At 41.1% G+C, this 16,659-nt stretch overlaps 2 protein-coding genes across 3 annotated transcripts in view; one reads left to right on the top strand and one right to left on the bottom strand.

Moving 5' to 3' along the window:
• Window positions 1-16,659, bottom strand: part of LOC106583985 (microtubule-associated serine/threonine-protein kinase 2) — a 103,510-nt gene that overhangs the window by 37,464 nt on the left and 49,387 nt on the right. The gene's annotated exons all lie outside the window — the stretch shown is intronic.
• On the top strand, window positions 1,392-14,404 carry LOC106584011 (uncharacterized). Its single transcript, XM_014168761.2, has 6 exons — window positions 1,392-1,525; window positions 10,656-10,850; window positions 10,996-12,522; window positions 12,611-12,631; window positions 12,754-12,815; window positions 12,944-14,404. Exons 3-6 carry the CDS (start codon window positions 12,160-12,162, stop codon window positions 12,978-12,980), a joined length of 483 nt encoding a protein of 160 aa, XP_014024236.1. The 5' UTR covers window positions 1,392-1,525; window positions 10,656-10,850; window positions 10,996-12,159; the 3' UTR covers window positions 12,981-14,404.

Raw genomic sequence — 16,659 nt, 5'->3', positions numbered from 1 at the left:
TTGATCATTGGTGTAGGTGTAACAATCCTTGTATGGCAGACCTAGGACGCAACCCCTGTCCACAACAGCACTTCATACCAAGAAAGCAGTGCCCATTATCCTACCAAAACCATGATCTTGGTTGGGCAAGGATAAAAGTACTTCAGGGCAGGTATACACACACTCACTCACACACACTACATTGACACTCGCTCACAAAACCCACACACATATTTGCATACACTACATATGCACACACACACACACACGCATACGGACACAACACAAACACATATACATACACTTTACACACACTTTTACACTCATCATTTGCTGCTGCTACTCTGATCTTTATTTTACTCTTATTATCTATCCTGATGTCTAGTCACTTTACCCTGCCTTCATGTACATGTCTACCTCAAATACCTTACTATTATCTATCCTGATGTCTAGTCACTTTACCCTGCCTTCATGTACATGTCTACCTCTAACTCTGCACATTGATCTGGTACTGATACTCTCTGTATGTAGCTCCACATTGATCTGGTACTGATACTCCCTGTATATAGCTCCATTCTTGTGTATTTTACTTCTATTCCTCTTGTTACTATTTTATGGTAAAGTCTATACCAGTTGTATTCGGCGCATGTGATTTTCTAACATGAATGTATCTATATTTTAATACCATAAGCATCTCAGCTGTGGGAGGATCTCCTCCTGCAATGTTGTGCCGATTCTGCTACACTTACTGTCCTCCTCCTCCAGTGGTTGGAACTCATAAATGACGTTGCTACTTTGCAGCCAATGTAAAAATGATCCTTCACTGTGGTCACTCCTCGGGGTATTTGTCTCTTGCGTCCACTATCCGTTTTCTCTATTTGAAATGACACTATCAGAAATAGGAAAAGCACTCACACATCTGAGATAACTTGTGTGTATGGGAGAATCATTTGCTAATAACTTGAAAGAAAATATAAGGCTGATAATGGCAAGATCAGTGTGTGGGTTTGTTTTTTTCATTAGACAATTCATTTGGCTAACCATGTTGAAGGATACCAGATTTGACTTCTACAGCTACTGCAGCTCATGCAGTCATGAAATGGATTAGTGCAAGCCCTACCCTTGTAATGAAGGTAGGCCTTAAGGATGACATGCACAGGAGAAACATTATTAGCAAATATCACTATCACAAAGGTGTGCAGAAAGGAATATTTACATGTTTTATTTTAATTTCAAAATACATGTCGCTTGAAATAAAGTTACAATTTGTTTGCTTTGTGTTATGTATAATCCTGGTGTGATTATTATCAGTTCAACATTGTCACCACAAGGTGTCAGCATTAGCATTTGTATTATAATCTAGCTTTACTTAATGCAAACAAACCAGTAGCTAGGTCTCCTAACGTGAGGTCGACAATACATGCCTAACACAAGCTAGCGGTTTATTAAAACTACAGTTTCTTAATTGAAACTAAGAGGGCAATACACCTGGGTAAAATATAGTTGCATTTTGGAGGAAGCAGAAGACGACCTAGGAGAGACATTGGTGAGGGGTTAACGTGACTGTCAAACATTGGACTTGTATGCTAGCTACATTTAGTTTAATTTCTCTCACGACAGCCAACAATATAAACTAATCTATCTAGCTGGCTAACAAGGTAAGCAGATCTTTCTCTACCTTTACATCACGCCAACTCTGAGGTTATTTGCTGTGCTAGCCAAATGTAGCCAACACCACCAGAGCAAACGCATAATAAATAGGAAATAAACATTATCTGAATATTTTTGTTAAGAGAATCTGGTAGAAACAATTCAATGTTTGTATATAACTCATTTGTTCTATTTTTTGGTTGGATCAAGAAATACGAGCTTGTTATTTTGTGCTAGCTACTCGACTAGCTAGCTAGCTACTCTGCCCTACCAAGCAAAAAGGCAGTAACTGCTCATTTGGTTGAAAATTTGTTAATGTTATTTTTGATACATTAAATACATGCTTAATCATGTGGACAAGTATCCTGCCTCTTGTATTGTGTTTAGGAGAAAATGGGGGGTCATGTTAAAAGTAACTGCATAAAGTTACTGTGAAACCAAGGTAAATAAAATATTTTTTTCTCAGTTCCACACTATGAGCAGTTACTGCCTTTTTGCTTGGTAGGGCAGTATTATGGTGAGCTGCAGTGCCGGCTGTTTACTGGGGAACCTCTTGGTTGCGCATGCATATACAGTAGAATGTGTTATTGCTTGGACAGATGGAGCCATGAATGATGTTGTGCTTTGTTTTCCTCCCGGTGCTCCAAATGTCCACTGATCTCAAGCAGACGCCTTTAATTCTTCATACCCATCTTAATTGCTATCTGGACGCAGCCAGTCAAGAAGGCAAGCTGCCCCATTGGGGGGTGGAAGGGAAGTTAGAGACCAGATCAGTCTCTGAGACCCGGGTAATTAACTAAATATAGACAAACAGGAGAGTGGAAGTAAAACAGCTCAACTCTGTTCATTAGTTTCCACAAGCCTGGATGGATGGAAGAAACCTTTAGCTAATGGAATTAAACAGAATAACATGGCTGTATGCAGTGGAAAAGAAATATAATTTATTGGACCTCTCGCTCTTACCCTTTCTACTAAACTTGGTAATGCTTGACTGGTGGTAAGCAGAGGCCCCTATTCTGTTGGTAAGAAAGCCCCTGGGTAAAAGTCATTGAGCAGTGGAGGAGGAGGGGATGAGAGAGGGAGAAGAGAGAGAGGGATATGCAGAAGCTACTGGTAATTACAGCGGTAGTTATGGCTGACCTGCCGCCCAGGAACTCGGCTCACAGAACACACTCACATTTCGTCCAATTAGAGTTTGAGTTCTGCCACCCTGAGAAATATTCTAAAGGTCACATCTCCGACAAACGAGGAGAGAAGATTCTGAAGGTATCAGGACAGAGGTGACAACTGGCAATGCATATGGAATATAAATAAGAACTGGGATGATGACACACACAGAGTTGTCTTTGTCTCATTTACAAACAAGGCCTTTTGTTCTCTGGTAAAATTCTCTGGGGTCAACCTGAGTGTTGTTATTGTTTGACTAGAGTTCAGAGGAATTTGTCTGGTTGTTTAGTCTCGTATCACACCTGTAGGGTGTGAGATGTCACAGACACTGTTGATTTTCACCAATGAGTAGGGCTGTTACGATGACCGTATTAGTGCCACACTGGCAGTCACGAGTCATGACGGCAGTCAAATTCCACGTGACCGTTTAGTCACGGTAAATAGGCTTCTCCAAGCTCTGAATCTGCTGATGGTCATGAGTAGCCTACCGAACTTGCTAACTGCCTGGTATTCAGCACTCCATTGTCCCTCTAACCAATCAAACACTTCATGAGAGCCTATGAGCTCATATTGAGCAACATTTCTATAGGCTATGCATGTCGTGTGAAAACAGAGTGATGGCCTCTTAAAAAGAGGATGATCTGTAGACTTAACCTACTATTTATTTCTCAACTTTCCTAAATGTCAAGCACATTGCTTCTCTTTATGCAAGAGTATAGCCTAACTGGCTGGCATGAAAATGAACCACGGGAAAAGTGTCCTCCATTCGCTATTTAAGTGCCTAGATTACATAAAAAACATTTGCGCTGCCCGTTTCGAGACAGGTGCATAATAGTGGTCTATTCTAAATCAAAACAAATTTCACACGTATATTTAGTATACAGTGCATTCGGAAAGTATTCAGACCCCTTGACTTTTTCCACATTTTGTTATGTTAGACTTATTCAAAAATGTATTAAATAGTTTTTTTTCCCTCATCAATTCACATACAATACCCCATAATGGCAGCGCAAAAAATGTTTTTTAGAAATGTTTGCTAATTTATACAAAATTAAAAACTGAAATATCACATTTACGTAAGTGTTCAGACCCTGTACCCTTTACTCAAGCTCCCGAGTGGCGCAGCATATCTCAGTGCTAGAGGCATCACTACAGATACCCTGGTTCGAATCCAGGCTGTATCACAACTGGACGTCATTGGAAGTTCCATAGGGCGGCGCACAATTGGCCCAGCGTCGTCTGGGTTTGGCCCGGTGTAGGCCATCATTGTAAATAAGAATTTGTTCTTAACTGACTTGCCTAGTTAAAAATATATACACTACTGTTCAAAAGTTTGGGGTCACTTAGAAATGTCCTTGTTTTTGAAAGAAAAGCATTTTTTGTCCATTAAAATAACATAAAATTGATCAGAAATACAGTGTAGACATCGTTAATGTTGTAAATGACTATTGTAGCTGGAAACGGCTGATTTCTTTTATGGAATATCTACATTGGCATACAGAGGCCCATTATCAGCAACCATCACTCCTGTGTTCAAATGGCACATTGTGTTTTCTAATCCAAGTTGATACATTTTAAAAAAGGCTAATTGATCATTAGAAAACCTTTTTGCAATTATGTTAGCACAGCTGAAAACTGTTGTGCTGATTTAAAAAGTAGCAAAGAAAACTGGCATAGTTGAGTATTTGAAGCATCAGCATTTGTGGGTTCGATTACAGGCTCAAAATGGCTAGAAACAAAGTACTTTCTTCTGAAACTCGTCAGTATTCTTGTTCTGAGAAATGAAGTATATTCCATGGGAGAAATTGCCAAGAAACTGAAGATCTCGTACAACACTGTGTTCTACTCCCTTCACAGCACAGCGCAAACTTGCTCTAATCAGAATAAAAAGAGTGGGATGCCCTATACATACACACCCACTGTTGAAGCACCTTTGGCAGCGATTACAGCCTTGGGTATGACGCTACAAGCTTGGCACACCTGTATTTAGGGAGTTTCTCCAATTCTTCTCTGCAGATCCTCTCAAGCTCTGTCAGGTTGGATGGGGAGCGTTTCTGCAAAGCTATTTTCAGGTCTCTCCAGAGATGTTCGATCAGGTTCAAGTCAGCTGGGCCACTCAAGGACATTCAGAGACTTGTCCCGAAGCCACTCCTGCGATGTCTTGGCTGTGTGCTTAGGGTCATTGTCCTGTTGGAAGGTGAAACTTCACCCCAGTCTGAGGTGAACATTTTTTGAATCCGGCGTCGCTTTGCGTATCAGTTCATAAACTACGTGCCATGGAATCGGTATATCAAAAATCTCTTCCCAACTATTGTCACGTCCTGACCATAGTAAGATGTTATTTTCTATGATAGAGTAGGTCAGGGCGTGACGGGGTGTTTTGTGTTTTTCTATGTTTTCTATTTCTATGTTCTTAGGTTCTTGTTTTTGGATTTCTATGTTGGTTTGTTTGGGATGATCTACAATTAGAGGCAGCTAGTCCTCGTTGTCTCTAATTGGAGATCATACTTAAGTAGGGGTTGTTCTTCCTGGGTTTTGTGGGTGATTCTTTTTGAGTAGTGTTTGTTTCTCCTCTGCGTCATGGTTTGTTGTTTTGTCTATTCGGTTATTTGATGTATTGCATAAGTTTCAGAGTAAATAAAATGTGGAACTACACACACACGCTGCACCTTGGTCCTCTCCTTCTGACAACTATTTTGTGATCAACAGTGTCTTCAGAAAGTATTCAGACCCCTTGACTTTTTCCACATTTTGTTTGATTTTGTATACATATGAAAGCATTTTAAAAAAAATTTTTGCTATGACATTATGGGGTATTGTGTGTAGATTGATGAGGAAAAAGAACAATTTAATATATTTTAGAAGAAGGCTGTAACGTAGCAAAATGTGGAAAAAGTACTGAATACTTTCCGAATGCACTGTATATACAGTGCAAGTGTAAAGTTTGGACACACCTACACATTCAAGGGTTTTTATTTTTACTATTTTATAAATTGTAGAATAACAGTGAAGACATCAAAACTATAAAATAACACATATGGAATCATGTAGTAACTAAAAATATTTTATATTTGAGATTCTTCAAAGCAGCCACCCTTTGCCTTGATGACAGCTTTGCACACTCTTGGCATTCTCTCAAACAGCTTCACAAGGTAGTCACCTGGAATGCATTTCAATTAACAGGTTGTGAGGACTGTCCTGTGAGGATCAGAATGAGTCAGATCAGCTTGGATATGGATGACAGTAACCAGACCTTCTCTCACCCACAGAAGAGGGGAGGAGGGAACTGGGCCTGTCGTAAATTAAAGGAGAGGAGATCCAGAGATCTCCCTTTCCAAAATCCACCTAGGAATGTGCTTTAAGACTTTTTCCCGCCAAAACTCTAACACGTTCAAAAAGCGAATACTGGAACAATATTTCTAACATAAGAACGTGGGGAATGGTCAGAGATGATCTATAGAAAACTAATGTCATATTGGTTTTTATTTTGTGATGTCATTAAAAAAGTTAAAGGAAATACTGTAACTTAAAGTATATACACTACATGTATGAAGTCTCCATCCTTAACATTGTATATGAAATATGAACAATTATGAATTGATTTATGTTAAGATAGGAATGTGATTGTAGGAGTCATAAGAGAATTTGTCTCCTAAAATCTTTGCATAGTAAGTAGCCACGCCCCGAGTGAGGTCAGAGAGCGTGTCAGCCTGACGGAGACCTCCCCTTTGGCCAGAGTGCATAAAAGGATTGGTGGAGAAATTAACATTAGACCAGAAAAGTGTGGAGCGGTAGCTACAAGTTTGAAATGGTTGGAACTTTGAACCTCAACACGAGGTGAAGAAAATAAACTCACCTCCCAGACTAGACCAGAATATCGCCAGGCTGCAGCTGTGCGTGTAAAGTGGTTCAAAGTCTATCAACATGAGGTGGAGAGAGGAGAACTCCCCTCTTGGACAATCACTGGTATGGCTGATTAGTCAAATATCTAGAAAAGCTCATTTAACCTCTATGGGCAAGGCGGGACGAATTCGTCCCACCTACGTAACAGCCACCTGAATTCAGTGGCGCGATTTTTGAATCGTTTGAAATACTATTACTTCAATTTCTCAAACATATGACTATTTTACAGCTATTTAAAGACAAGACTCTCCTTAATCTAACCACACTGTCCGATTTCAAAAAGGCTTTACAACGAAAGCAAAACATTAGATTATGTCAGGAGAGTGCCCAGCCAGAAATAATCAGACACCCATTTTTCAAGCTAGCATATAATGTCACAAAAACCCAAACCACAGCTAAATGCAGCACTAACCTTTTATGATCTTCATCAGATGACACACATAGGACATTATGTTATACAATACATGCATGTCTGTTCAATCAAGTTCATATTTATATAAAAAAAACAGCTTTTTACATTAGCATGTGACGTTCAGAAAAAGCATACCCCCCGCAAACTTCCGGGGAATTTACTAACAGTTTGCTAAATTACTCACGATAAACGTTCACAAAAAGCATAACAATTATTTTAAGAATTATAGATACATTACTCCTCTATGCACTCGATATGTCCGATTTTAAAATAGCTTTTCGGATGAAGCACATTTTGCAATATTCTAAGTACATAGCCCAGCCATCACGGCTAGCTATTTAGACACCCGGCAAGATTAGCCTTCACCAAAATCCTATTTCCTATAAGAAAAATGTTCTTACCTTTCCTGTTCTTCGTCAGAATGCACTCCCAGGACTTCTACTTCAATAACAAATGTAGGTTTGGTCCCAAATAATCCATCGTTATATCCAAATATCCTCTGTTTTGTTCGTGCGTTCTAGACACTATACGAATGGTAAATAACGGTCGTGCGCATGGCGTGACAAAAAATGTCTAAATACTCCATTACCGTACTTCGAAGCATGTCAACCGCTGTTTAAAACCAATTTTTATGCCATTTATCTCGTAGAAAAGCGATAATATTCCGACCGGGAATCTGCAATAAGCTAAACAGCCGAATTAAATTTCTCCACGGGGCGAATCGTGCACGCGCCTCATTCAATGGTCCTCTGATCGGCCACTTGGATAAGGCGATAATCTGTTTCAGCCAGAGGCTGCCTCGTCATCGTTCAGGTTTTTCCCGGGTTCTGAGAGCCTATTGGAGCCCTGGGAATTGTCACGTTACAGCTAAGATCCTTACTCTTCAATAAACAGATGCAAGACGCACGACTCCTTGTCAGACAGGCCACTTCCTGCATGAAACCTTGTCAGGTTTTTGCCTGCAATAGGAGTTCTGTTATACTCACAGACACCATTCAAACAGTTTTAGAAACTTTAGGGTGTTTTCTATCCAAACCTGAACAATAATATGCATATTCTAGCTTCTGAGTTGGTGTAGGAGGCAGTTAAAAATGGGCACATATTTTTTCCAAAATTCTCAATACTGCCCCCTAGCCCAAACAGGTTAAGTGGGACCATCCTACTAGCAAATTTTCCCCCAACATCGGACACCCCCTAACTTCGGACACTCTCTCGTGGTTGGAGGACTAAATCACCTTGAGCTTAACATTTAAATGGACTGGAAAATAACCATAAGATTTGCAACTAAAGACACCCTTCTAGCTAGCTGACCATTGATTCTTACTGCAATTTATGTAAGTTAGTTAGGTTTTGAGATTTTTGTAAAAAGTTATATGCATACACATTTTGTGGAACATGCTGCATATCATAAGATTTGACTGTGCGACAGACCACACATTTAATATCCAACTTTTTATCTTTAACGGATTTGCTAATGTTGCTAGCTTGGTTGCTAAATGTTGATGGAATTGCTAAGTAAGCAAAAAGGAAATACATTTTAACTGTTAGATAAGACATATCACGAAAACAACTGAATATTGTCAAGTTTAACTGTATCAAAATTGGAGTCCTCTGACAGGGGCGTTTTGCACAATCTGCCATAATGTATTTTGAACTTTGACCCATTAACTTTATAACACCTATCACTGTTGGCTACGTTTCATCTTACAACAGCCACAGTTGAAGTCGGAAGTTTACATACACCTTAGCCAAATACATTTAAACTCAGTTTTTCACAATTCCTGACATTTAATCAGAGTAAATATTCCCTGTTTTAAGAATGTGAAATGTCAGAATAATAATAGAGAGAATGATTTATTTCATCTTTTATTTCTTTCATCACATTCCCAGTGGGTCAGAAGTTTACATACACCCAATTAGTATTTGGTAGCATTGCCTTTAAATTGTTTAACTTGGGTCAAACATTTTGGGTAGCCTTCCACAAGCTTCCCACAATAAGTTGGGTCAATTTTGGCTCATTCCTCCTGACAGAGCTGGTGTAGCTGAGTCAGGTTTGTAGGCCTCCTTGCTCGCACACACCTTTTCAGTTCTGCTCACAAATTTTCTATAGGATTGAGGTCAGGGCTGTGTGATGGCCACTCCAATACCTTGACTTTCTTGTCCACAACTTTGGAAGTATGCTTGGGGTCATTGGCCATTTGGAAGACCCATTTTCGACCAAGCTTTAACTTTCTGACTGATGTCTTGAGATGTTGCTTCAATATATCCACATAATTTTACTTCCTCATGATGCCATCTATTTTGCGAAGTGCACCAGTCCCTCCTGCAGCAAAGCACCCCCACAACATGATGCTGCCACCCCGTCCTTCCCCATTGGCATTTTGTTCTTTGGCTTGCAAGCCTCCCCATTGTTCCTCCAAACATAGCGATGGTCATTACGGCCAAACAGTTCTATTTTTGTTTCATCAGACCAGAGGACATTTCTCCAAAAAGTACGATCTTTGTCCCCATGTGCAGTTGCAAACTGTAGTCTGGCTTTTTTATGGCGGTTTTGGAGCAGTGGCTTCTTCCTTGCTGAGCGGCCTTTCAGGTTATGTCGATATAGGACTCGTTTTACTGTGGATATAGATACTTTTGTACCTGTTTCCTCCAGCATATTCACAAGGTCCTTTGCTGTTGTTCTGAGATTTATTTGCACCAAAGTATGTTTCTCTCTAGGAGACAGAACGTGTCTCCTTCCTGAGCGGTATGACGGCTGCGTGGTCCCATGGTGTTTATACTTGCGTACTATTGTTTGTACAGATGAACGTGGTACCTTCAGGCATTTGGAAATTGTTCCCAAGGATGAACCAGACTTGTGGAGGTCTACAGTTTTTATCTGAGGTCTTGGCTGATATTTCTTTTGATTTTCCTATTATGTCAAGCAAAGAGGCACTGAGTTTGAAGGTGGGCCTTGAAATACAACCACAGGTACACCTCCAATTGCGTCAAATGATGTCAATTAGCCTATCAGAAGCTTCTAAAGCCATGCAATCATTTTCTGGAGTTTTCCAAGCTGTTTAAAGACACAGTCAACTTAGTGCATGTAAACTTCTGACCCACTTGAATTGTGATACAATGAATTATAAGTGAAATAATCTGTCTGTAAACAATTGTTGGAAAAATGACTTGTGTCATGCACAAAGTAGATGTCCTAACCGACTTGCCAAAACTATAGTTTGTTAACAAGAAATTTGTGGAGTGGTTGAAAAACAAATTTTAATTACTCCAACCTAAGTGTATGTAAACTTCCGACTTCAACTGTACATAGAGGCAGTATTTAGTCAAATGTTACAATTTATGCATCAATATTAAACTATTTGGGACAATTTTCATTACAGATAACATCAAACAAAAAATGTGGGTACACTCAGTTATTGTGAAAACGTGCATCACCTTGCAATCCGCCAGGCTGCGAAGGTTAGGCATCTTTTGTTTTTAGGACATTATCACTTGTTTGTGAATTATATCTGCTAGTAACAGTTTTATTTTCTTATCTACCAAGGTGCATGGTGTAGCTCAGCAGACCCTAGCGTACAGGCTGTGCGGCCCGGGTGACCCATGGTTGTCGCAGTGGACCACCCACATTGCTTGCACCAGACGATGAAAATTATCTGGGGCAGTACTGTATCTACTGCACCAGGCATGGGTTCCCCTTCACCAGACAGAGGCTGATGAAATACGCCGACAAAATACACAGGTATTTGGTGCTCTGTGTGTTTATGTATGTAGAATGCTGGACTGACTGTTCTCAATGTGTGTGATGCAAATGTGGATGTGTATGGTGATGCCAAAACAAGCATTTTCATCCTGGTTGGACAATTTTATATTCTATTCTATTGTAGGTTTCGGCACCCATGGGAAACAATCCCACCACTGGGGAAGAGGTGGTGGGAAATGTTTAGGAGGAGGCACAAGAACCTGAGCATGAGGAGGCCAGACACTCTGGACTGGGGGAGAGCTGAGTGTGCTACACGTCTGACGACGGACGCCTTCTTCACTTCTTATGAGAAGCACTTGGAGGAGAGTGGGTTGAGGGAGAAACCCAGACAAAATCTATAACTGCGATGAGTCTGGGTTTCGAAGCGACTAGAGCAGGCACAAAGTGCTTGCTCCCTGGGGTGCAAAACACATGTACCAGCAGGCTCCTGCTTCAACGCAGCTGGGGAGGACGTCCCCCAGTTTATCATCTACCCCAAGTGTTTCTCCCCCCCAGCCTTTGGATGGTAAAACAGTGGCTACATTGACGGGAACCTGTTCAGGAAGTGGTTTCAGCACTTCATTAAGCATGCAGTGAAGGAGCGCCCTCTCCTTCTCCTCTTTGATGGGCACAAGAGCCACATGGACCCGGAGGTGCTCGCTGCGGCACTAAGGGAAGGGGTTATACTGCTTTGTCTTCCACCACACTGCACCCATGTCCTGCAGCCGCTGGACGTGGCATACTTTGGTCCTTTAAAGGCGGAGTTCTCCAAGGTAGCCATTTTGACCACTCCTACATGGTAAACAAATCAGAATTTGCCAGAGTATTCCGCTACCCGTACCAGCGCTGCAAGGACATGTGCTATGTGGTGGAAAGGTTTAAGAAGTGTGGCCTCTTCCCTTTTGACCCTTCAACTATTGAAGGGTCCTGTTGAATGCCGTCTCGGTCCCTACCGGATCCCACCACCGCCTCCCCTGGAACCAGCAGCACTGTGCCATCCATCAGCGCCTCCTCCCCAGCGACCACAGGAGGACCCTCAGCCCCTGATCCAGTCCCAGCTCCAGCCCTAGCTCTAGAAGAGCACCCCCTATTAGAGGGGGGGCTGATAGCAAAGGACCTGGGGCACATACTTACTGTCCTGAAGTATCAGCTAGACCGATAAAGAAGACTCCCTGTGGTCGCTGCATGCCTCACCGGGGAGGAATACACGCGCCATTGGCAGGAGAGGGGCGAGAAGGAGAGGGCCGAGGCAGAGGAGAAAGAACGTCGGGCAGCCCTCAGAACACAGAGGGCAAAGGAGAGGGCTGCCATGGATGAGACCATTGACGCCTCTGCTGGAGGCCCCGCTGGAACCACTCCTGACAGCTGCATCACCATTGCCAGTGTCTCCCAGTGTGCAACACCTGTAGGAGCCGCCGGAGTCCCCAGCTGCAGAAGAAGGCCACGTGCCTACTCTCCTGACTATCGTCGGCCCCTCAACCCCAACATTACACCAGCTCCTCCAAGCCATCGTCAGCGGTTTCGTCCACCACCACGATGCACACCACCCCCCCTGTCTGGCACCAGTAACGCGGCCTACTCTGGCCCAGCTGCCTCCTCTGTCTCCCCTGGTCACACCACCATAGCAGCCTTGTCTGGTGTCCCTGCAATTCGAATACAGCCACCTCCACAGGTAAACACATGTTAAATGACAAAAAAAATATTTGTGTTTTATAAAACTGCAACGTTTAAACTTTTTTTTTCTCTTTACATATCTACAGTCCACAGCACCCGCCCTCAAGGTATGTCCACCTCATCCAAAACTTCTGCAGCTTCCTACAGAGGTACTGATGTAAACAAAAAAGTTGAAAAGGGTTTTCATGAAACATGCCCTGTCTAACACTACTTTTTCTCTGAACCGTAGCACAGAAAAGAGAAAAGCTCCACCGGCCACCTCTGTCACACCACCCATGGCACCACTCTCAGGTACTTCATAATCTGTTTGTTTTTCTCTCTCTCAGTTGTATCAATTACTATTGTTTCTGTAGTACTTCCACATTTTCCAAAACCATGTTAATCAATTTGATGGGTTTATTTTTCTTTTCAAATAAAAGAAGACACCACCTGCTGTGCTCGCTGCGGAGAGCATGATCCACCTGCAAGCTTTCCGCAGGAGTGTAGGTCCGAGGTGCCATGGGTGTGTTGTGACTTCTACCAGCACTGGTTCCACTGCAGGTGTGTGCAGTGGGATCCAGAGGTGGCGGTGAAGATTGATTTTTGTTGTGATTTTGTTGACAATATAGGGATTGAGGTCAAGATTTAATTGTTTGTTTTCATATTAAATTAGTTATTTGTAAAAAGAAATATGCTAAAAGATAATATATATATACATATTTATTCAACCCATCTTGTGTATTTCTTCCTTTACTTTCCAAGTGCATCTCTGCAACACAAACTCATGTCAATGCACATGACTGAAATTCAAGTTTTATTTGATGTAAATTATTCATACTCATTTATATTTTAGTATTAAACTGTGATCTATTTTCTCAAAACACAAGATTAATCTGTAAAACTAATTATGAGACATTATTTGGTTACAACACTGAATATGTTGGTGAAGAACCATTTTTTAAGAGTCCACAGGAGGGCAATAAAAAAGTTGACAGGCAAGTCATTTTTTTTTTTACCGGAAGGCTAGCCAACAAATCAACTTGCTAGTAAACAGGTTGGTGTCTTATTTTGAACAAAATTAAAACGGATATATCTTGTAATTGAACAAAATAGTAAGGTGGCCAAAAAATGGGGACCGCATGCCGATTTTTTTGCTAAGTCGTTTATCAAAAAGCTGATATTAGTAGTATTTCCACTGAAATGTCAAACATGCTAATTGCTAACCTGTTAGCTAACATTTTTACAACACCAATAATCACAAAACATTGATGGCTTGATCACAAGATAACACTGTTTTAGGCAATATATTTCTTAAACGCTGTTGAATATGCCGATAATACAGGGTGCTACGCTACTTCTCAAATCAACGTATCCTACTATTTTCATCACCAATGGGAACCGTCGACACGCCTATCTTCCAAGGAGCATCTTCCAGAGTGAACAACAGTAGAAGACGGGAAAGGGGAGACCCCTTTTTTAGACAATCATAGCCTTACAAGCGTGCCGATGAACGAAGACATGCACATGTAAATACATTCATGATTTCTTATTCCAAACAGGCGGCGGTTCGTGTGCAAAGTATATGATTACTGTGAGAATGGTTCCTAACATGTATCAATGATAAGTCCCGCTTTTTCTCTCTCCCTGTCCATGTCGTTGTGTAACAAGCCGCCATATGTTGTCAGTCCGCTAGGGACCTTGTCCTCATGTATTAAGTGTGTATGTTTATTCTGTGTTATTATTTAGTTAGCTAGTAAATAAATAATTAAACCAATTTGTGTAGTACTGAATCATGAGTAAGGCTGGGGTGTTTGCAGATCCAAGAAAGTTATGACTGTTCAGAATTATATGATAAGAGGTTTTGATTTAATACGTTGACTGTTTCATGGATAGTTTAATTCGGGAGATGGTAACTCTTTAACCTGTTAGGGCTAGGGGGCAGCATTGACACGGCTGGATAAAAAACATACCCGATTTAATCTGGTTACCACTCCTACTCAGTAACTAGAATATGCATATACTTATTACATATGGATAGAAAACACCCTAAATTTTCTAAAACTGTTTGAATGGTGTCTGTGAGTATAACAGAACTCAAATGGCAGGTCAAAACCTGAGAGATTCCTTTACAGGAAGTGGCCTGTCTGACCATTTCTGGAACTTCTTTGCCATCTCTATCATTTACTAAGGATCTCTGCTCTAACGTGACACTTCCCACGTCTTCCATAGGCTCTCAGAGCCCGGGAAAAAACAATGTCGTCATTCCAGCCCCAGGCTGAAACACATTATCGCCTTTCTCAAGTGGCCCATCAAGAGACACTAGCTTATGCGCGTGACCCCGACCGCCCCCGCCTTTGGGATTTTTTCCTCTGTTTGCCGAAAAGGAGATTCCCTGTCGGAATATTATCGCTTTTCTACGAGAAAAATGACGTAAAAATTGATTTTAAACAGCGGTTGACAGTGTGGTTAGATTAACGAGAGTCTTATCTTTAAATGGCTGTAAAATAGTCATATGTTTGAGAAATTGAAGTAATAGGATTTTTAAGATTTTGAAAATCGCGCCACAGGCTGCAAGTGGCTGTTACGTAGGTGGGACGAATTCGTCCCGCCTAGCCTAGACAGGTTAAACAACTGTTCTCGTGGTGCCACAAATTCCTAATTTGTTAACCTCTTACATCTAGACGTTCCGCAAGCGGAACACCTGCTCCAATATCCAATGATAGGCGTGGCGCGAATTACAAATTCCTCAAAAATACAAAAACTTCAATTTTTCAAACATATGACTATTTCACAGCATTTTAAAGACAAGACTCTCCTTTATCTAACCACACTGTCCGATTTCAAAAAGGCTTTACAGCGAAAGCAAAACATTAGATTATGTCAGCAGAGTACCCAGCCAGAAATAATCAGACACCCATTTTTCAAGCTAGCATATAATGTCACAAAAACCCAGAAGACAGCTAAATGCAGCACTAACCTTTGATGATCTTCATCAGATGACACACCTAGGACATTATGTTATACAATACATGCATGTTTTGTTCAATCAAGTTCATATTTATATCAAAAAACAGCTTTTTACATTAGCATGTGACGTTCAGAACTAGCATACCCCCCGCATACTTCCGGGGAATTCGCTAACAATTTACTAAATTACTCACGATAAACGTTCACAAAAAGCATAACAATTATTTTAAGAATTATAGATACAGAACTCCTCTATGCACTCGATATGTCCGATTTTAAAATAGCTTTTTGGTGAAAGCACATTTTGCAATATTCTAAGTACATAGCCCAGCCATCACGGGCTAGCTATTTAGACACCCGGCAAGTTTAGCCTTCACCAAAATCATATTTACTATAACAAAAATGTTATTACCTTTGTTGTCTTCGTCAGAATGCACTCCCATTACTGCTACTTCAATAACAAATGTTGGTTTGGTCCCAAATAATCAATCGTTATATCCGAATAGCGGCGTTTTGTTCGTGCGTTCCAAGACACTATCCGAAATGGTAAATCAGGGTCGTGCGCATGGCGCAATTCGTGACAAGAAAATTCTAAATATTCCATTACCGTACTTCGAAGCATGTCAACCGCTGTTTAAAATCAATTTTTATGCAATTTCTCGTAAAAAAGCGATAATATTCTGACCGGGAATCTCCTTTTTTCGGCAAACAGAGGAAAAATCACAAAGACGGGGGCGGCCAGGGCACGCGCCTAAGCCCACAGTCCCTTGATCGGCCACTTGTGAAAGGCGATAATGTGTTTCAGCCTGGGGCTGGGATGACGACATTCAGGTTTTTCCCGGGCTCTGAGCGCCCATGGAAGACGTAGGAAGTGTCACGTTAGAGCAGAGATCCTTTGTAAAAGATAGAGATGGCAAAGAAGTTCAAGAAATGGTCAGACAGGCCACTTCCTGTAAAGGAATCTCTCAGGTTTTGACCTGCCATTTGAGTTCTGTTATACTCACAGACACCATTCAAACAGTTTTAGAAACTTTGGAGTGTTTTCTATCCAAAGCCAATAATTATATGCATATTCTAGTTACTGGGCAGGAGTAGTAACCAGATTAAATCGGGTACATTTTTTATCCAGCCGTGAAAATACTGCCCCCTAGCCATAACAGGTTAATTGTTACATGATTAATTTAATAGT

Source organism: Salmo salar, chromosome ssa23, assembly GCF_905237065.1.
Source record: "Salmo salar chromosome ssa23, Ssal_v3.1, whole genome shotgun sequence".
In the NCBI taxonomy this organism is placed as follows: Eukaryota; Metazoa; Chordata; class Actinopteri; order Salmoniformes; family Salmonidae; genus Salmo; species Salmo salar.
This window is presented reverse-complemented; position numbering and strand designations above follow the sequence as displayed.

Excerpts from the sequence above, each read along its gene's own strand:
- LOC106584011 (XM_014168761.2), top strand. The coding sequence starts at position 12,160 with ATGGATGAGACCATTGACGCCTCTGCTGGAGGCCCCGCTGGAACCACT. Across the intron at positions 12,523-12,610 it reads GAATACAGCCACCTCCACAG|TCCACAGCACCCGCCCTCAA; the intron begins GTAAACACATGT and ends ACATATCTACAG. Across the intron at positions 12,816-12,943 it reads ACCCATGGCACCACTCTCAG|AAGACACCACCTGCTGTGCT; the intron begins GTACTTCATAAT and ends TTCAAATAAAAG.